This window comes from Rattus norvegicus, chromosome 18 (assembly GCF_036323735.1).
Source record: "Rattus norvegicus strain BN/NHsdMcwi chromosome 18, GRCr8, whole genome shotgun sequence".
NCBI lineage: Eukaryota > Metazoa > Chordata > Mammalia > Rodentia > Muridae > Rattus > Rattus norvegicus.
This window is the reverse complement of record NC_086036.1, coordinates 3394795-3416098: the sequence shown is the minus strand read 5'-3', so window position 1 is coordinate 3416098 and position 21304 is coordinate 3394795. Positions and strand designations below refer to the sequence as shown.

The following is a 21304-nucleotide window of genomic DNA, read 5'->3' as shown; positions in this document are numbered from 1 at the left end:
GTAAACCAGCCCCATAGATGCCCCACACGGGCTGTAAACCCCCAAGCTATAAGATCTGCCGTTACTTTTTCTAGAACACCTACTTTGCAAGGTTGTTCTAAGGTTGCTGAAATAAAGGGCCAATGTTCTCTAAAGCACACACCTAAGCTGCCCCCCTGTGAAACTCACAGGGAGTAAGAACCAGCTGAGTGGGGATCAGGCAATGAATGACCTGTCCAAGGTACACAGGAAAGAAAAGGTCACAGATGAGCCGGAGGACAGCTTATGGGGACAGTGCAGGGAAGAGCAGTAGCGAAGCGGCACCTGGGCCACTTGCCTCAGTCTGTTGTCACCATGACTGGAGAGCAGCTTCAGCCCTTGTGAACAGAATTGTCAGTGCCAGAGAAGTGCCTGACATCAACCTGCTGCATGCTGCCCCACCCAAGATAGCAGCAGCACCATGCTGCACACTGCTGGAGCCAGTGTAGTGGGGATCAGTCTAGACACACTGGGGGAAACCAGAGAGGCTACAGGTGCTGAGGAAAGGGCGACTTTGCAAGTCTCAACCCTCTAGTATTACTTCCTGTTCAAGGTGAAAGGCGGGGTTGGTTGACCCAGAGACAGGAGCCTGGCATGCCCCCAATAATGTGCATTTGTTCCTGGTGCCACTCTGCTGTGACACGTTCGCCCTATGGTGGCGGCTTCAGCTCTCCTGTCAGTCTTCAACTGAAGCCAAGATACAGGATACAGAACAGTCACAGGATTTGGTCCTTACCTGACCTACCTGTTTCCAATATTCAGGGAGACCCAATGGCATATGGTGGACCTTATTATTTTTCTTGGTTATAGTATTGGACAAATGACAAAACGCACATTTAGAAAGCAGGATGGGCAAGTGTGCACACACCCCTACACACGCACACACCCCTACACACACACACACACACACACACACACACCCCTACACACACACACACACCCCTACACACACACACACACACACACACACACGAAAACTTTGTGGCTGGAAAGGAAGAAGAACACACCCGCAGATCAGACACTGAATTTGTGACATCAGATCTCGGCCAATTCATGAACAGAGAAAGCAAGTGACATGGTGCACACTGGCGCCTGGGCTTTCTGCCCAGAGAACGAACGGGAAAGCATGCATATACATACCCGACTTGGGTACTGTCTCGATACGGCAGCACGGAAAATATACTACAGAAGGATCTTCTGCCACTGATAAGGACTATTCTACAAAGTAAAAACAAAAAACAAAAAAACAAACAACTAACTAAATGCAAAGACTAAATTAAAAAAATAAAACAAACTTAAAATAAGTTCTAGAGCAAATTAAGCATTCATGGCATCTACAGCAGTATTTGCATACTCCCGCCTCCTCCTCCAACAGTCGGCATTTTTGCTCTTCTTGCAAAACCCAAGCCTCAGCGCAGCACAAGCTTGCTGCTTCTCACTCAAACATTAACACGTGCAAGGCCAGCCATAGTGAGAGGTGCTGGCTGGGCCGTGGGCTGTGCGTGCAAGCCAGAGTAGACCATTCTGAATCTTGGGGAGCCAGTGCAGGCCAAGAGGCTAATATCCTATCAAGACCTGACTTATGCCCTGCAGTAAACGATGCTAGGGCAACAGTGCCTACGACCGTGTGCTGGAAAGATGTTGATACCCTTACCATGGTTAGCTTTTGGTATTCTGGTAACACGTTAGGTTCTGAGAATAGATTAGGGGACAATTATATAATCAGTCTTAGTGGCCGTCCCTGCTATAAAGAATCTACTGGGCACAGTTCTACACGATGCTTTTATGTAATCAAAGCCACTTGAAAAAACATTAAAAACAAAAACAAAACCCTTCAAAAGTACTTATCCTGCCGTCTGAGAATAACTTTGGCCAAAGGGATTTGGTAGTGGGAAAAATGAAGCAGTGAATGGAGTGGAAGTAATTAAAACCATTCCTCTTGGCACGAGGTCAATACGGTTCACATACGGAGTTTACTCACGTTTAAATTTCCTTCAACATTAGTGTCACACGCCGGGAAAACACCATTATGGGAGCATCAGTGTTTGGAGGTCTTAGTCTTGTTTTGAAACTGTGCTATTCAGTTGCCCACAGCCCTGGGATGAAGTCTGGTCCCTGGCATGGCAAGCCCGATCAACTACTGACCCTGAGTCTTGCATATCAGTGACACAGTATTTTCTCATATGCCCTGTCATGTCCGCATGTTAAAGTACTTGTGCTCCACCTATTGAAAAGGGCCAGTTCTATCCTGTTGTCTTAAACATACTATTTCTTCAGCCTGTGATGCCCTGCTCAGACAAACTTGGCAAACTCTCACTGAGTCTTTGAAACCTAACTTGGAAGGCACCCCTCCAGGTAAGTGGGAGTGAACTGGTGTGAATAGGCTCCTGGTTATGAATCTCTTCTTATAGAGGGCAAGCCTAAGGAGTCACCACTGGGCTGTTCCTCTCCAGATGTGCACCCTCTACCCTGAGAACAGTCTGGAATCAGGGAGACACCCAAGCACTCAGAAACCCTTTCGCTATCTATAGCTCCCTATTCACAGGGACAAACAGGACCAAGGATGGTGCCCAGCTTCTGGTATCAGCTTTGTCTCTTTATCTCGCTCTTCTGAGCCTCGATTTCCCCATCCAAAAATGGTGCTTAGTTGGGACATAGAGGCACACATCTGTTTTCTCAGTACCTGGAGGCAGAGGCAGGAAGACCAAGCATTCAAGCCCAGCCTTGGCTATGCAACAAACCTGAGACCAGTCTGGGCTACGTGGCATGTGTTTGAAGAAACAAAAGAACAAGTGAGAGAATTAATGAGCAAATGAATGAATGAGGTAAAATTAATAGTGATCTTACTGGGAAGTCGGAAGAGAAAATAAGCTCATTCGAGAAAAATCCGTGGGCTGTTGCCTGGCAGACACGACACATTAAATAAGCTTGATTTTCAGTGTACACTAGTAGAGCTGTCTTAGCAACAGATTACTTGTATTCAGAACCCCTCAGACCTTAGTGCTGCTAAGAAGCAAAAGGACAATGTTGGGATGGCTGACAGAGCAAACACATGGCCCCAACGACGTTAACACAGAGAGCATCAGCCATCAGACCTTGTTCCCATCAGTGCTTCATCCTGACTGAGCCTTCGAGTCCTGAGTCAAACACATCCTGATCCTACCTGCCTGGACCATTACATGTGAAGCCCAGAGACAGGACTTCCCACCTGGTGTGTTACACAGACACAAAATGGCTGAAACACTTGATTACGTGCTAGGTCATAAATGTTGTAGCCAGTAAGGTTCAAGCTATGAAGGACTCATAGAAGGTGACAGACTCATCAGTAGGTGTGGAAGCCCGTGCATTTGAACCTGACCTTTTTCTAGTTGCAAATTCATCTAACTTACTAGAAAGATCTGCCTGCAGACTCTTACCCATGGGTTTCCTGGATATCAACGAGTCTGCCTTTACCCACGTGTTCCACAGTACCTTTCTAGTCCAGCCTGCAGGTCACCTCAATGGATCACAGTCTCAACCATTATCATGGCTGCTGGAGCCACAGAGCCTCCACAGTCTGCTCTGCTCAGCCCTGACCTTTCCAGATGGATGGAGGCCCGCCCTATCCCACTGCCCGTCACCCTCCTTGTTACTCTTGCCATACCCCGAGCCATTCATCATCAATGTCCCTGAATACAGAGGGAAGAGGGTGTGGGCCAAACCCTACCTGATGTTGCTGCGCCCTTCTCATTACTCAATATTAATGTGTCCCTCTTTCCCACACACCAAATGTGTTTGGACATCTTTAACAGAGCAAGAAAATGAGAGACTGTCAGTGCCAAGTGCAGCCCAAGTCTCCTCTAGCATTTCCACCACAAAGGCGCCTGTCAGTAAATGGGCCAGAATGTTCTACAAACTGTGGGTGTACTCTGGGTGGTCCTTACTATTAAGGCTAGGCCATGTTGATGCTATGGATCTCATTCAGAAACTTGTGTTACTGTGTTACTCGAGCCAAGTTTAGCAACCAGGAACATGGACTGTTTCCCAACAATCCCGCTAGGGTGGTTTTCTCCTTGGCCAGTCTTGAGGGGAGCAAGGGAGGGAGGGTGAGAGGGAAGTAGGAGCCCTGCTTCTTTGAGTTCTTTCCTGCCATTTCCAGGCTCAGCCTTCCCTTGGATTCTGATCTTGACAGGGGCCAGAGACCTGCATGGTGGATTCATGACAGCAGCACCAACACTGCCACTGGAACAAATGAGAACACACCTTCCATATTTCCTGGAGTAGATTTGGCCTACAGCAGGGACTGCAGGCCTTAGCCAGAAGAGGCAAGCAGCAACAAGCGCAGAACAACACTTCTTCTCACACAGGCAACTGTGAGGCCCGTCCTGTTTAGAACCAGAGAGCTCATGGGAACTTACAACTTTGCTCTAAGGAGCCATCTATCACAATGGAGATGTCTCAGAAGAAAATTCAATTTGTTTGTTTCCTTCAAGGGCATCTGCCCTTCCTGAGAAAATTAAGCTGGGCACTGGTAGTCGTGAGCAGCATAAGACAACCACGTACTGTTTCCAATGGGCTGTTGAAACTGACCACATTCCTGTCCCTGCCTCCAAATGCAAATGCTTGTCTTCTTTTCACAGGGCACGCAGAAAGCTCACGCCATCTTCCCCATCAGTGACGTCTAACACTTTACTGAAGCCAAAACGTCCAGAAAGTTTTCTAGAAAGCTGAGGGCATAAACGTGGCATCGACCCCAGGAAGAGGGACCTGCTCATGATAACACGGACAAAACTTCATGGGGCTGGGCCACTGCCTCTAGAATACACAACATTTTCTAAAACCTTCAGGAGGTTCAGAGCTTGTCTAGCAGCTCAACAGAGCCGAGTTTCTTATCCACAGAGGATCATTTCTCTGGAAAGTGGAAAGTGCAGCCACTCAGGGAATCTTACAACTAACTTGTAAGCACAAATGTTCCACAGACGTGCTTTTCCACAGAATCTGTTTTCACACCCTCAGTCCAGCGATGGACCTTGTGTAACACCATCTACGATCTTCACGTGCTCTGTTGATGCCGAAATGCTGTCTTCTTGTTCCATTTCCTGCCCCTGAGGAGTCTGTTGGTCTTGAGAAACTTCATCCTTAGCCCAAAATATCAGAAATATCCCACCAAGATATTAAAAAATGAGCACGTAGCTTAATGGAGAAACAAATATTACACCTGTGGGGCAGTACAGTGACATCTAAGCACAATCCAGGGTCCAAAGCAAGAACTGGACATGTGTAGAAATCTATTTTCCAAACTCAGTCTTTCCACACCTGAGAAGCGAGAGAACACACTGACGGATGGTACTACCCTGGGCAAATCCCAGCTGCCATGTCCGTGGATACAGCCTTGGGTGGTAGTGGGGACTTAGGGTGGAATGGTACATTAAAGTGGGTGGAGTCCAGACGTGATGTCTTTACAAGGAAAGGCTGATCTGTACACCTAGGTACACACAGAGATCATGCAACAGAGAGGAGTGATACTGCTAAGGGACAAAGATGCCTACAGCTGCTGCTGATGGAGGAGGGAAGGGATAGTTCTCCCTAAAGCCTTCAGGGAGAATGTAAGCCAAGGCTCCAGAAATGACAGAAGCCTGCTGTGCTGTTTTAACCACCCAGCTCTGGGCACTTTGTAAGGCAGCCCAGGAAATGGATACGGCTAGAGTTTGGCTGTATTCTTTCTGTGTGTGCACACTACGCTTGTTGTTCCCAGAGGACACAAAGTGTTGAAGAGGGGCACCAGGGGTCAAAAGACCAGCGCAGTATCTGGAAAACCCACTCTTCCCAGCTGCGCTTACACCACCTTTCCCACACCCGCTCCTTCCTCTTTCTTACAAAGCTCAATTAAAAGCAGGGAGAAGAAAGACTTGATTGCTTTCTCTTGAGCCTGAAGCTGGCAATTACATAATGCGTGTTGAGTGAAAACTGCAAGAACGAAAAGAAAATGTTCTTGTACGGCCTATTTACACACTCGCCAGCCACTGGGAGGATGAGTTCCCGCCTTCAAACTATCCCAGCCCCCGCTGGTTGGATGGACTGCATCTAAGTTCAATGGCAAAGCAGAAATCTGTGGGGCTTCCAAGAACATTCTTCACAAAGGCTGTTCCCTTCCACCCGGAAGTGGGATAGAGACGGTCTCTGTGTGGGGAATTGGCAGCAAAGAGAAGCCCTGAGAAAAGGCGCTGGAACGAAGCCTGTGGACGGCAGAGCAGAGCTAGCATGGTATAAATTTTTGGTACCGGGGTCAGACTCTAGGGGGCGTGGGATTCTAGCAGGCAAGAATAATGAATCAGGATGAAAGATTCGTGATGTTATCTACAGGGACCTCAGGAACCCACCGGCTGAAAGTCAGCTGGTCCAGCCTGAGTAGACTGGCTTGTTGATGACCTGTGCTAAGCAGCTCACACTCCTAATTACTCCTGCCACATACCTGGCCCTTATTGCATGCTAGGGAGCTGACGATTATCTCGCCATTTAATTAGGGCTCCCATCTAATTAGGGGGGCAGGAGATTTCTGAGAAACAGGCTATATAATCCTGTCCTTCCCCAACCCGCCCCTCCACTGATACCCTCTGAACACACCTTCAATGCCAGACATTGCACTAAGTGTTGGGGATCTGATGACTACACAGGCCAGAGCCCTATCCCTGCAAAGTTTTACTGTTGGATGGGAGGCAGGCTGACACACTGATTGACACACACACAGAAGAGGAACATCCGCACTAGACTGAAGGTAGTAGCCTAAGGGAAAGGGAAGCACAGTTTACAAAGAGGAGGTCTGGGCTAGGGAAGGGAGTAGCCAAATGGAGGGAGTGGCTGAGAGGGGTGTGGCCAAGGGGGAGTGGCTGAGTGAAGTGGAGGGAGTGGCCTGAGTGGAGGGAAAGAAGACAAAATAGAGTGAGTGTGAGAATGAGAGAGAGAGAAAGAGAAAGTGAGAGTGAGTGAGAGAGAAAGAGAGAGAGAGAGAGAGAGAGAGAGAGAGAGAGAGAGATTGATTGATTGACTGATTGATTGAGAGAGAGAGAATGATTGATTAGGACCAACCAATGCTGCCCTCTGCCCTCTACTATGGGACTCGCCCACATTCCACTTACTGCACACTTGGCTGGAAAGCTGTTCCCCATCCACACGAGCTGGACATGCCAACACTCAGTCATGGATGACCCGAGTCTGTTTCCATGCCCTGTACACATGGCTTCTAGCTATACTTGCCCAGTAAGGACTACAAAAATAAGATGGGTATGATGTAATCTGTAATCTCAGCACTTTGGAGGCTGGACAGGAGGACCATTTTGAGTTCTAAACCCATCATTACCCCAGTTTACCCAATTACACATACAATGACTCAATTTCCAAACGAGCTCATGTCCTGAGGTAGGGGGATTAGGATGTTAGCATACGAATCCGGGGCCCACCAACCCAGATCAGAGAAGTTAAGGGGTTGCAGAAGTAATGGCTTAGAAGTTAAGACGTTTCCTAGGAAGACTAAAGAGCTCCTCTAGGACTTGGCGCCACAGTGAGTTATGACTCTAGCCTGAAGCCACCGCTGGTACCAAGGCCAAGCCTCCCCCAGCTCCAGGCCACCCAGAAACCAAGCAGAGAATGAACACTCACTCACCGTCAGTTAGCATGGTGGCGGGCACCTATGATCCCAGCAAGCAAGAGGGTGAAGCAGGAGATTCTGAAGTCACAAACAGACCTTCCTAGTGGAAGGACTAGAGAACTAAGGGAAAACATCGAACATGAGCCCCTCCGGGAAGATCTGGTCCAGATGGAACTGGTTCCCAGTACTAACCCTTTCCTCTGACTTTTCTTAACTTCCTATACATTTCTAGCTGAAGAGAACAACGAGGAAGGACCTGCAGGCCAAAGACAGACACACCGACAGCATACTCACACACACACACTCATACTCACACATATCCAATCATACTCTCACACACACACACTCATACTCACACTCACATATTCATGCGCTCGCACTCAATCACACACACTCCTACAGCCACAGGCTCATATACACACAGTCATGATCGCACACACTCATACACACTCACACTCAATCACACCACACTCCTACGTACACGGTCACACTCTCACATACACGCCAGTGTTGCTTCTGTGCTTTTTACAGACTGGTTTTGTCTGTTCTGGGACAGGGTCCTGCTATGTTGCCCAAGTTGTCCTCAAATAATCCTACCTCACTCTAGCAAGTAGGCGTGCATCTGTGTCAGACCTCTGAACCTGTTTGCTTGTGCAGGGACTTTTAAAGACAAGCTGTGGGGGCATGATCTTCCCACCGTAAGTCATTCAAGCGATGGGATTGCAGGCTTCCTATCCTCCCACATTCAGAGGACCTCTGTGCTTAAAAAAAAAAAAACAAAACAACCCAATTCTTGTGAGCCTAGTGCGTGTGGGGTTGACCTGGCTGCCTGCACTCTGGCCGCAGCCTGTCAGCAAGTATCTTTCCTCCCTCACCAGCAATGGAGGGAAGATGCAGGGAAGCACAGCACACAGGGAGCCTTGGTAATGCAGGGACACTGCAGGAGGGTCCTCCAGGCTCGAGTCCACTCACTGTCCCCCTGGACTTCAGTTTCCTTGAAGATGACTGGGGATACCACCCACGGGCCTCCCTGCATGGCAGTGACCGTGAGAGCCTGTCTGTTCATGAACACTAAGCTCTGAGAAGGGTGAAGCGGAACAACCCTGCCATCCCTGAAACCCTTGCCATCCATGCAGCTCATGCTCTTGCTTCAGCAAGAAGAGTGACAGCGCCTGTCTTCTTGGAGGCGCTTTGATCAATCCAGTGTAGTTTTTGAAATGTGCTATTTTCTCCAATTTAAACTGCATTAGTCTGAGGGATTACAGGTGAAGAGGTCACAAGCCAGGCCTTCTGTCCTTCTGACCCTGCTGCCCCTCTCCCTTCTAAAAATTGCTGGTCCAGAAGAAGAGGTTGCAGTATCATTTCAGCTACTTTAAGAAGCTGGCAAAAGGAGCTGAAATCTTGTGTTGTAGAGAAGACAACAGCGTCACTCTTTACTCCTCCCATCTTGAGACCTCTAAATCACTTTGGGAGTCCCTCCCACAAGAGGCAGCAACTCCTAATCAGGAAATGACTCTCTCAGCAGTCTCTGGAGGTGACACTTTCAGGGCATGGAGCAACCACCTCAGTTCCCAGTTGGGCACTCACAGCCAACCAGCTTAGTGCTCCAAAGACTGGGGAGTCTCGAGGGCGTTGAATACCAAGAGGGAAGTTCTCATCTTTCCTAACAGGACTACAGATGAGAAGTGTCATGCCAGCCACTGTCTGCCTTCAGTTTTCATGCTCAGCATGGGGAGCCTGTCATTTGGGTGGCTCAGGTCCACTTGTCCAGCAATGAGCTCTCAAGGTCGTCCCAGGTAGCCTTGTCCTAGGAGGTTGTGCAAGCACCTGCTATCCCAATGCATCTATGCCCGGTGACCGACTTAGGTTTAACTTTCTCCCCTTGGTACACAGCAGGCCTTTTGGTGAAGACTGGCACTAGTGATGATTGGCTGCTCCCCTTGGCAACCACCCTACCCCAGGGTGTTCAGGTACTTTAGCACAGGGAAGACGGCCCCCTCTTTCTCCACAAACTTTGTGGACCGCTTTTTAACAACCTTGGGTCGTTTTTTAAAAAAATTTATTTTATGTACATGAGCACACTGTAGCTGTCTTCAGACACAAAAGAGGGGACTGGATCCCATTACAGATGGTTGTGAGCCACCATGTGGTTGCTGGGAATTGAACTCAGGACCTCTGGAAGAGCAGTCATCTCTCTCCAGCCCCGCTTGAGTCGTTTTTTTTTTTTTTTTTTTTTTTAACTTCACGTCAAAGTGAATCCATTTTAAAGAGATCACATGCACCCACTCTGTAGTTTTCTACAGAAGTTACACTAAGTGTCCCACAGTGCTTTGTCCTTGACTTCTGCTTGTCTTGAATGACTGTACTCAAAGACAAGCCAGATGGCACCCACCTACTCCAAAGCCCCAAACCTGTCTCTGTTCAGTTCCCTGTGTTGCCAGTTCTGTACATGTACAGACACCCCCAGTCTCTCAGGGTCCAGCTCCTCTTCCTGCTTCCTTTCTCACTCTATCCTACCTCAGTGTCTTTCCTGCAGTTCTTCAAATACACCTGGATGTTCAGTCCTCCATCTTCCGGAGTGTCCCAGGGCTGGCTCCCTCACAGCCTTCATGTTCCACTGCAGGGCTTCTGCGGGTCCCCAGCACACCTCCACGCTCTCCTGCTTACCTCGGTGGCTTCAGTTTGTCTACCCTGTATCTCCAGTACGAACTAACTCATTCATCCTGTCTCTTAGTCTCTGACTCTTGAAGTAAGACCACTGTTTTGTTCATGGATGCATTCTATAAGACCCATACAGAGCAGGCGTTGGCAGGAGACATTGTACACATTCACCGCTGCATGCTATATAGTCAGTAAGCTGCTAAAGAAGGGAGGTGAAGGGGCTGGAGAGATGGCTCAGTGGCTAAGAGCCCCGACTTCTCTTCCAGAGGTCCTGAGTTCAATTCCCAGCAACCACATGGTGGCTCACAACCATCTGTAAAGAGATCTGATGCCCTCTTCTGGTGTGTATGAAGACAGCTACAGTGTACTTATATATAATAAATGAATAAATCTTTAAAAAAGAAAAAAGAAAAAAAGAAGGGAGGTGAAACTTCAATGCAATCACCTGGCCATAAAACATTCCATCTCTTGGTGGGAGTGGTGGGAGGTGAAAAGCTCTACACCGTAAGACAAGTATGGCGGAAAGTGGGAAAGATCTCCTGAACCCTCGTTCTCATATCATTCTCTCATTCTCTCTCTCTCTCTCTCTCTCTCTGTACGTGTGTGTGTGTGTGTGTGTGCGCGTTCTCGTGTGCATTTGCGTGTGTGTGTGCAGAAACCAGCTTCCCCCCAGCTATTCTATGCCGGCCCCCTTTAGCTGAGGGGATCAGCTAGCAAAACGTAGCCACTGCCCAGACTCAGGCTCTACCACCCCAGTCCTCCTTCCAGTCCATCCACTGGGATCTGCTTAATGAAGAACAGCCTAACATTTTGCTGAAATCAAGAAATGTAATGTCTACAGCAGTCTCTTAATTTACTAACCTAGTTATTCCATCAACGAGGAAATGAAGCTAATTTAACAAGACTTCTCTACAGCGAACTCATGTGGATGGCTAGCAACCTCTCTTCTAAACCCCCCAACCCCCATCTGTTCCTCATCTCTGCCAGCAAGTAGCCGGAGGCCTGTTGGGTTGATAATTAAAACTTACCCTCTGCCACAGACTCTTTTTGACTTTAAGGCAGCATTTGCCTGGCATTAGGCTTAGAACTTAAAAAAAAAAAAAAAAAAAAAAAGGCTTCGTGGTGTGCAGGCCGGAGATCAGTTCATATTGCTAATTCTTTCCATCCCCAGGGTTTAGTCCTGAAAATGCAACTCCATTTAAAATTCTGTGCACTGTGAGTGAGCACCTACTGTGTGCCTGGCACTCTGCTTTGTTCCTACACTTTCCAGTTCTACCTGAAGAGGCTTAAGCAGCTGACCTTCGCTGACCTTCGCTGACCTTGTGCCATCAACCCCTCCAACATATTCATCATACATCCCTTCTTCTGAGAATGGCTTTGTAAAACATGTCACTAGACAGTTTGTCAGTGCACCTTGGGATGACTGGGTCCAGCCACCATGTGTGCACACATCACCGTTCGCAGCTTCTCCATCACCCTGTGCCCTCTCCCTGGGACCCCCACGAAGCTCATCTGTTTTCTGTTTCTCACGATTTGGTGCATATTTCATATAAATGTGGTTTATAGCATCTGACCTTTGCGTCTGGCTTAGTCTGTTCACGACACAGCTTTTCTTAAGGTTCACAATAGCTGTACTGTGTGCTGGTGCAGCTCCCCATCATGGCTGGATGGCACCCTCTGTGTATAGCCATGATTGCTTTTCTACTCTTCCCTGAACCAGTTCTTTCCAGTTCTTGCTTTCCATGAAGAAGGCTGTACTGGTTTGGATGCTTTTCAATTCCTCTAAGGACACGCCTTACTGTCTATTACAACTCCTCAGTGAATTGCTGTTTTGAGCAACTTGTGTCTGTTTCCGATGGCAAGTAAACCACTTCATGGTCCCATCTATCATGACCAAGAGTCCCTAGTTTTCCTCCTCCTCTCTCTCCTTCTTTTCTTCTTGGCCCGTGTGTTGTGTGTACACCTGTAGAGGCCAGAGGCTGTCTTAGTCACTCCTCACCTTATCTTTTGAGCAGGGTTTCTCACTGAGCCTGGCGTTCACTGAAATGGCTAGGGTAGCTGTGACTTTCTACCCACTGCTCTGCGACCTGCTGTGGTGCTGAGTGGACTGCCAGCTCCCATCGTACATTCTTGTGGTGAAGCGGTCGAGCTCTACAGTCCCAGACCTGGGCTGTGTGTAACTCTTCCTCCTTCCCTCCTTTCAGTGTTTGCTCTAACTGGGACTAACCAGTGCATTCTTCTTCTAGCACCCTTGGTAACTGTCAGTGGCTTAAAGCAACACAAGCTTATTGTCTTTGATTCCAGCAGTCAAGACACCAAGACGGTCTGCAGGTAGCACAGAGCTGGTTTCCTCTGGAGGCTCTGGGGAGGCTTTGATGGTTTGATGGTCTTTTTTAGCACTTGACTTTTGGCCCATTTTTACCTCCAGAGCCAATCAAAGCAAATGAATGACATATCTCACCGTCCTGCTGCTGTCTTCCACCTTGAAGGACTTTGATTGTAAAGGTCATCACCTCCACTTTGAAGGTGAGCTCGATAGCAATGTCAAAGCCTCCTGAGACCGAGGTAGGGGACAGACACCCTGGCGGTCATACATTATTCTGTTTATCGAAAACTAGAGGGATGGCTTCCATATCAAAGTCATTCTTTGGGTTACTTTTCTGCAGTATTGGGGGTGGACCCCACGGCCTTACGTGTTAGGCAAGTGCTCTAGCTCTAAGCTCCAGCCCCAACCCTGATTATTTGGATTTCTGATTCTTCTCATTCCTTGAGTTCTACAGCTATTCAACTACAACTCATTCAAAGTCACCTAAGCTCTTGTGTGCAATAAATAATGGGGGTTATTACTTTCTCCCAGTGCTTCAAACTCAGGGCCTTGTGTATGCTAGGCAAATGCTACATCAGGAAGCCATATTTGCAGCCCTTGGTCTTTCCAACAGGGATTCCTACATACTCCTACAGCCTGAGGGCTGGCCTCAAACTTGTGAACCTCTCCCCTCCCCACAAATGCTCACATTTCAGGCATGCATCATCATGTTCAGCTACCTATTGAAGCTCTTGGTTTTGGAGGTCTTACTATGTTGCCCTGGCTGGCTTGGAACTCAGACATGCAGCTGCCTGCCTCTGCTTCCTGGGTGCTGGGATTAAGTCGTATGAGGCCATCCTGGGCTGCCTGCTGAGTCTGAGTTCATAAAACAAAACATTAAGTTCTTCAAACCTGGCACCCAGAAAGCACTCAGTTCCACTGGTGATAGCTGCAACTTTATCAACTCTCGGCAAAATAACCCTTGCCATAGGAGTCCGTGCTTTAGTCTGGGGCGTACTCTTTCCTTCCTACTATAAACCCAAAATGACCCTCTCTCCCCAGGGCTGGAGCACAAACCTGCGTCCTGTGTGAGAGAGATCTAGACAAAAGGTCTCCTCGCAGTTCACCCACCTTCCAGGGACAAGCACCTGCACTGATCAGGTGAGGGCTTCCCTTTCCCCCTCAGAGGCTGGCCTGTCATCGGTCTCAGGGGACAGTCCTTTTCAGCTTGCCCAGTTGCAGGAGAGGCTCAGCTCTGTTTCCCTCTACATTTTTTCCTCACACAAAAACCTCTCACGGAATTTATCAGAACTCAAATGTGAACCCATCATGGTAACCTCATGCTTCTATCCGAGGTGCTTCCTATTACCTCACAGGCCAGCTAGGTTCATCTGAGTCACAGAGAGATGCTGTTCCTCAGCAGACACTGGGGTACAACAGACTACGAGACAAGTTCAGGTTTGAGGCTTGCTTGTTGCTTTGTTTTCTGATGCTACAATACTGGCTCCATTATACACCGTTCTGTTTTGGGGTGCCTTTCTCTCATTTCTACTTCTAAATTATGTCTGGAACTTTGCTCGATGAGTTTTATGAGCAAGGGCCCAGGTTTGCACTGTAGACTGAGGAACTAGGCTATGCACTTATGGGAAATCATCAGGAGGTCTGGGAAGTGGGCACACAGCGGGTGGAGGGGCCGGGGTGGGGCAGTGATCAGTATGGGGCCCTGAGGCAAACACTCACTACTCCTGAGGCAGGGGCACCAGAAACCTTAGCCACCACACAGATCCCTCCCCTCAAAGCACATGACTAGAGATCCCTCAACCCAGCAGGCTGGGCCTGCAGCTCACCTCACTGTCTGGGTACATCTACTCTGCAGTGCTTCCTGCGTGCTTCCTATGGCCAGGCCAAGGTGCTACTCTGCTTTCTGAAGGGGCCAGCCCAGTTCCTCCCATCCATCAACCCAACCAACTTCTCTCTCATACCTCAGAGATCCAGTTTTCTTCCTCCATTCCCTTCCAGTTTTGTTTCACATAAGGGCAATCCACCCACTCTTACTGACAAACCCCAGGGAGGAAGGGAACCTCAGTGGCCTTTTCCTGTGCTCACCTAGGACAGGTAGAGCAGGAACTCCTACAGCCTGTGGTTCTTCCGAGGATTTACAGTTCTGATCTCCACCCTTCCTACTTGTCCCAGATCTTCAGGGAGGCCAAGTCTCCTGATATTGGCTCATCCCTCACTATCAGAACTTCCGATCCTGCAGCCTCCCTGGACTGTAAAAGTTACTGCGGTTCCTAGGTAGGGTGTAGAGGGACACAGCTCCACACTGTACATTAGAAATCTCATCCTACTGATCCGCTATTAGCTCTGCTACGTCCTCTCGCTGCCTAACCACCTCTAGGAATCTTCTGATGCTGTGCTTGGATGGTCAGGACTAAAAGTGGAATCCTTTTCATTGGACTTGTCTCTTTGGCTTGCCACTGATTTTTTTTTTGGGGGGGGGGGGAAACTGTAGCCTTTCTGTGTTTATGTTATGGTTAAAAAAATAACAGGAAAAAACCAACAAAATTAAAGACTAAAGACGGCACTAGAAACAGGCTCCAAGAAAACAAAAATGGTAAGTGAATGAATGAGTGTGGCACACTGATGCGACAGGGAGTGTCAGAGTGAAAACAAAAATTCAGAATAATCAGTGAACACTGGCTAGGGAACCGTAATGGGAGAATCCACTCTAAGTCTGCAGAAAGTAAACCTCAACTGTGCTGTTCTGGAACCATCACGATTGTTACAAAATTATGTTCCTTTCCCCGATAAGGCTCAAAAAAAAAAAATAGGTATGTTAAAAAAGGCAGGCTTTTAAAAACCCACTTCTTAGTGCTATTCCACAAGATGTAAAATGTATCTTCTACTCTTAGAATCACAGGAATGCTGGGTTTTAGTGAGCCTCTGTGAGAGACTGCTTAACAACTTCATTTTGGAGTGTTAATGAGACCATTCAGCCTTCTAGAAATCATATCACATGAGGTGGGCCTGGTCCTCTGCTCTAGGATGACGGTTAGCTCTGGGGTTCGGGGGAGCATCATGGACATCAGAGGCCTCAGATGAATGAACTTCAGCCACTGGACTACAGGCACGGTGACAACTACTCCAATCTACTTATCCTCCGCAGAGGCTTAACACTAAGGTTGTGTACTCTCAACCATAACTGTTATTCAATGAATGATGGAGAAAGCTTTCCAGTAGATGTCGGCAGGCCCAGAAACAGCCAAAGTCCAGATTCTGGCCATCTAAAGAGTCACCTAGGCCACAGCGGAAGCCAAGTTCAGGCACATATCTGGCAGCCTTTCCTGTCGAGCCAGACAGAGCCGGTGAGCATGGAAGACAAGTCCAACAAAGCAACTGTTTCTCTGGACAGTTTTCTTTAAAACTTACTTGTGCCCTATCAAAAACATAGTTGCTAGTCTAAGCCTCTTAGGAGGCCTTTAGAACATGGATTCTCCACATTCCTTTGGGTGATCCCAGAGAGGTTGGGTCAAGATGTCTGGGGATGTGGGATCTGCTATGAAAACTTAGCTTAGCTCTGCTTGGCCCTGGAGCCCTCCCACTGGCCCCAGCAGCTCTGTGCTAGAGTGAGTGACACCTGCAATTCCTGGTCATCCCCTCCCCCTTCCCCTCCCCTGCCCCTCCCCCTGCCCCATCCCCAGCAGCCCCATCCCCAGCAGCCCCATCCACTCTTCGCTAGAATGGTACCTGCCATTCCTGGTATCGTGCTGTCGCATGTTCTTGATAAAATGAATTTTCTTAAAATTCTTTGGTCTGGGAGAACCCGAGAGTGTTCGACATCTGGAAAAAAAATACACAAAAAAAAAGTCATTTAAAAAATACTGTCAGTTGCCGCTGGACAACTGAGCCATCTCCACACAAAGACAGGAAGGAAAGAGCTGACAAGTGGCCTGCGTCACCCAGAGGCCGCCAGGAGAGGGGTGGGTGCTAATGAAGACACACAGCCCATCTGGAGCAAGGAAACTTTAAAAGCCAACGATGGATAATTTCCTTGATAATACTGATAACGTTTTATGAGTTTCTAAAAGGCTAGCTAATGAAAACTATTGTCCTCCTTTACAGTAATATAGCCTAAATGCATCCCAAGGGCAGCAGTCTTTGTGGTCATCCCAAAGAAAACTCCTAAATCGGCACAGGTAAAGGGAAACTGAAGGTTGTAAACTGAAGGTATTTAGAGCTGGAGGGAGAACATGCAAATTTCACTTTAAAAACAGCTCTGAGTCATTTTCCTTCTGCAGAGGGAATTTGGCCTGAAAACCTTGGACAACTGACCCAACTCCTGACTCCACTTGGGAAGTCACAGCTTAAATCTGAATGAGAATCAGGACCCAGCTACTTGCTGCTCCACTTTATAGCTTCAGAATAAATTTTAATAAGTAAACATCTATTGAACCAAGGCGACCTGAATTTAAAAAATAAAATAAAATTTGCCCGAGAGTAGGCGGCATCTCCCTGTGCGTCCCTCGCACCACGAGATGAGGGAAGCATACTGTACGCAAGGATTATTGAAATAACCTGGTAAAGTCTACCTTACAGAACCACCACACAGACACCACCACCAAAGCCGAAAAGCCCACCACGAAGGGCTGGAGTTTTGTCCGTCCTTGACAAAAGGAATTATGACCCTTCTACGTAAGTCCTTCCGACTATGGCTTCTGCTATAGGACGTGAATGCCCATAACCTCATACTTCCAAAAACAAGTCTGGAAAAGCACTGTGCAGGCTCCCAAAGCCACGCTGAGCTCTGGGTGGGGATGTGGGTGGGACGTCATCTGAATTCAGTCAGTTGTCTCAAGGCTGCGCTTCAGCAGAGGTGGAGGGAGAGGGGCTCATGTGGGAACTGGACTGGGGGACAAGGAAGATTCTAGATCTACAGAGCAAGCCTAGTCTTTACTCCTCCCCCCAGGGCAGTCTCCAGATGGAGCCAGGCCTGGTTCATCCCCATCTACCGTAACCAGCCTTTCTAGCAGACACCAGCTTTTCCAAAAGCCCTTTCTTAGAGTACAAATCACAGTGATTTTTTAAAATAGACGTTAAAATTAAGTGACTATATACATATATGCGTGTGTTTCATAAATGCCAAATAACCCACTGGAATGAGTGTACGTAACATGCAAATGCACACAGAGTCATGCAAACTTCAAGTGCTGTGGGGGAGGGGGAGGACCTACATTTTTCAAAGCAGCGTCTTTTAGGGGGAGGGGTTAGGGAGATGTTGGCCCAAAGGGGAATAACAACTGAAATGTAAATAAGAAATACTCAAGTTAATAAAGATGAAAAAGAAAAAGAAAGCAGCATTTTTTTTATTAAAGGCTGTGAATTCAGTCCTAAATGGAGGGGTTTTGTTAGTTTTTTTGTTTTGTTCTGTGTGTTCCTTTTTTCTTTAGAAGCCTTGCAGAGCTCTGCCTGAAGCAGTAAAGAACAGGCATTAGCGGAGTTTGTATCCAGCGCTCCATCGTCCTACTCTACAGACTTGAGACTTCCTAGTTCTGGGGCTCAAGAGGAGCGGACCCAGAACCCCACACTGCCCCCATGCTGATTCCAGAACGACCACTTAGATCTACTGAAGGTTCCAAACTGTTGGCGTTCCTTCTAAGCTCCGCCCAACAGTTACCTAGCAACAGCCAGGTAGGCCTGGCTTGCTGTAAAAGGGACTGTTTGGCCCCTCCCTCTCTCTCCCGACTCTGCTCCTTTTCTCTCTCTGACCCCCTTCACTCTCTCACCCCTTTCTCTATCTCTCCCTTTCCTCTTCCCTACCCCCTCTCCACATGTTCCTGGCTGGTCTCTCCTCCTCCTTTCTCTCTTTCTTTGCCTCTACTCCTGTCTCCAAATAAACTCCCTAAATAAACTCTATTCTATACTACACCTGAAGTATGGCTGCTACCTGGGTGGGGTGGGGGAGGGAATGCCTCAGCTTGGACCCACTGAGGAAACCCCTCCCACCCCACCATACCACACTCGATAAAATATATCCGTGGTTTTATAAAATACATCACTAGCCTTCTATCAGAAGGTTCCAGGAGCATGAGGTTGCTGCTTAGAAAGGGATACTCAAAGCATAAACACCCCTTCATCTGTTCATTTCCAAGGAACAAGCCATTTCTAAGTAAATACGGACACCCCTGCTGTTGCTTTTTTTTTTGCTTGTACATAGTACACACCGATTAATGGGACTCGCACAGGCCACCGGGACAGCCCACAGGCTCCCTCCTCTTCTACCACCTGTGTCCAAGGATCAGGTTCAGACCACCAGACCCACTGTGCATCTCAGACCCACTGAGCACCTCACTGGTCTAAAAAGTTTGTTTGTTTTAATTTTATTTATTGTTTTACTCTTTAAGTTTATTTGGAGAAATAAAGACTTCTAAAACTACCTTGATTTAAGGTTGCTTTTAGATGTTTACATGTACACAAACTTCCTTTGAAATTCAGGACTGTACTCTGTAACCGAGATTTGAGAGAAGTCAGTTGAAGCAGAATTAGCTGCCCTTCAGGGTAAATTCTAAGAGGAGGCTGCAGGGGCGCCTAAGTCTCCCTCAGTCCCTTACCTCCTGGGGACACAATAGCTCTGTCTTGAACCCCTGGTTACCACACACCTGCAAACACTGGCTTCTGAAATCACCTGAAAGATACCCCTCACTGCCCCCTGTTCTCAGTGTCACTGTCTGCTGCAGGTGGGGAAAGGGGTGGAGGTGGGGGCAGGGGAGGCTGGGGTAGAGGGGAGGAGGTGGGGGCAGGGGAGGCGCCGGTACAGATGACCTTACTGCTCTAAGGCCAAAACCATTTCTTGCCACCTGCAAGCATTGTTTTCTCTCCTCCACCCTCAAATTACTTGGACTAAAGCCAGTTCCCTGCCCTGTGCTTTAATGGAACTGTGGCGCCTACGGGGAAACGGCCTCACAGAACAGTCCTTTGGGGCTTTTGGAACAGACTTCAAAAGTAGAGTCCAGCCTGTCCAACCCTGCCCTTCCTGGGGATGTCAGTAACTAGATTCACAGTCACCTGACTGGGTTTTGCTCTGCCCTCTGCTTCTCAGACTGGTGAGGAACGGTCTCAGGAGAACATTCTGCCCTCAGCAGTGGCACTTTCCAGGTTTGGGGTGGGGGTGGGAGAAGCTATTTCTTGGGTCGCAGCCAAGCAGATGGGGCACAGGTGCAGGTTTGGGGAGGGCTGACACCAGTCTACGGGCACGTCCAGCCTCCCACGGGCTTTCTTGTCTGCAGTCCACCTCACGGTCCCGGGAAGCCCAAACATCTGTCTCTAGCTTTCAAAGATCTGAACCACACTCCTCTACCTTGCCAGCTTGGAGCTGCAGGGAGAAGACCCAACCAACACACGCGTGTTTTCTCCATCACAAGGAAAGCCTGGTACAGATGTGGGCCAACAGAGAGGGCAAGGCTAGGGGAGGGAAACCTGCCAGGCTCAGGCAATCGCTGTCATCCCAAAAATGTGCCTGGCCAGCACTTTTCTAATCCAGTAGGGGAAATGGAACGGAATGCTTTCAAACCAAAGGGAGCCTTAGCAATGATCTTCACCAGGTTGCCCCAGCAACCTAGCTAGGGAATGACGTCATGGTCACCTCCTAAGGAAATCTGGTTTCTTTCCCTGCTGAGAGTGAGGCCTAAGATCTTAAGTGCTGTGTAATACCAGGGTTAATATGGGCCCTGCTTAGTTTGACCTGAGGCTTAGCTGACAGCACCTTCCCGGTACCAACCACAAAGGCAACCACAAGAAAAACAGCCAGCAAATCTGCAGGCAGACTGGCCTGCTCTCCTATATCAGTGGGGTGTGTCCTAGGTTTCACAGATTTCCAGGGTTGGGGTTCCACACTGCAAATTCTTTGTCCTTGGGAATCGAACATTTATTTTTAAAATTTAATTAAGAAGACCAAGAATTAAAAAAATCATCTGTGTCATGTTATGGCAGCTCTGATAACATACACATACATGAAGTGTGGGAAACTTACCTCCGGAGAGGGGCATTCTCCTCAATGTCTTCCAGGGTCTCCAAAGATGATCTCTGGGAGATGAGGCGACGTCTACAGAGACCAAAAAACCAGAGGTTAGTAGAGTACAACAAAACCGATCAACAACTGTGGAAATCTGTAACTATCAGAAAAAAAAAAAAAACCAAAAAACCGTATAATCCCTAACTACACTCGGAACATCTGTCCTTATCCCTACAGAGAAGTATGGTCCTCACCCCTCTCCGAGGGAACTTGTCTTTGCCTCAGACAGAGACCACTACAGAAAGTCACAACCAATCAAAACGCAGAGCTTCGGAATCCAGTTCCGATGGACACAAAAACACCCCACACACTAAGGCTTGGGGAAAACTGTAGGGGCGGGGACAGAAAGAGTGTAAGAGCAACATGGTCTCCCAAAATGTCAGGAGCTCCGCCCACATAGTCTCACCACCATGACTGCCATAACATGACAAACAGATGTGTGTGGGACGAGGTGGGGCAGGGGAGAAGGGGCAGGAGGCCTCAACCCTACCTACAGCAAGAACTAAAGAATGCAGAAGGGTGGGAGAAATGTCGTCCCCAGACAGGAGTACACAGATTGGTACCCAATACCAAGTAGCCAGCCCTGAAAACACGCATGTGTAGATAACACACTCATGCATGTGTTTGG

The 21304-nt window shown here is 48.2% G+C and overlaps 1 protein-coding gene across 4 annotated transcripts in view; it reads right to left on the bottom strand.

Moving 5' to 3' along the window:
* Positions 1 to 21304, bottom strand: part of Cables1 (Cdk5 and Abl enzyme substrate 1) — a 106276-nt gene that overhangs the window by 39858 nt on the left and 45114 nt on the right. For 3 of the 4 annotated variants that reach the window (XM_039096929.2, XM_039096930.2, NM_001415691.1), the window contains exons 2-4: positions 20635 to 20706; positions 16356 to 16448; positions 1159 to 1236 (exon numbers count right to left, since the gene is read on the bottom strand). In XM_039096929.2, the coding sequence (XP_038952857.1) occupies positions 1159 to 1236; positions 16356 to 16448; positions 20635 to 20706 (243 nt within the window). The remainder of the gene's footprint in view (positions 1 to 1158; positions 1237 to 16355; positions 16449 to 20634; positions 20707 to 21304) is intronic. The other variant, NM_001107404.2, reaches the window with a different exon arrangement.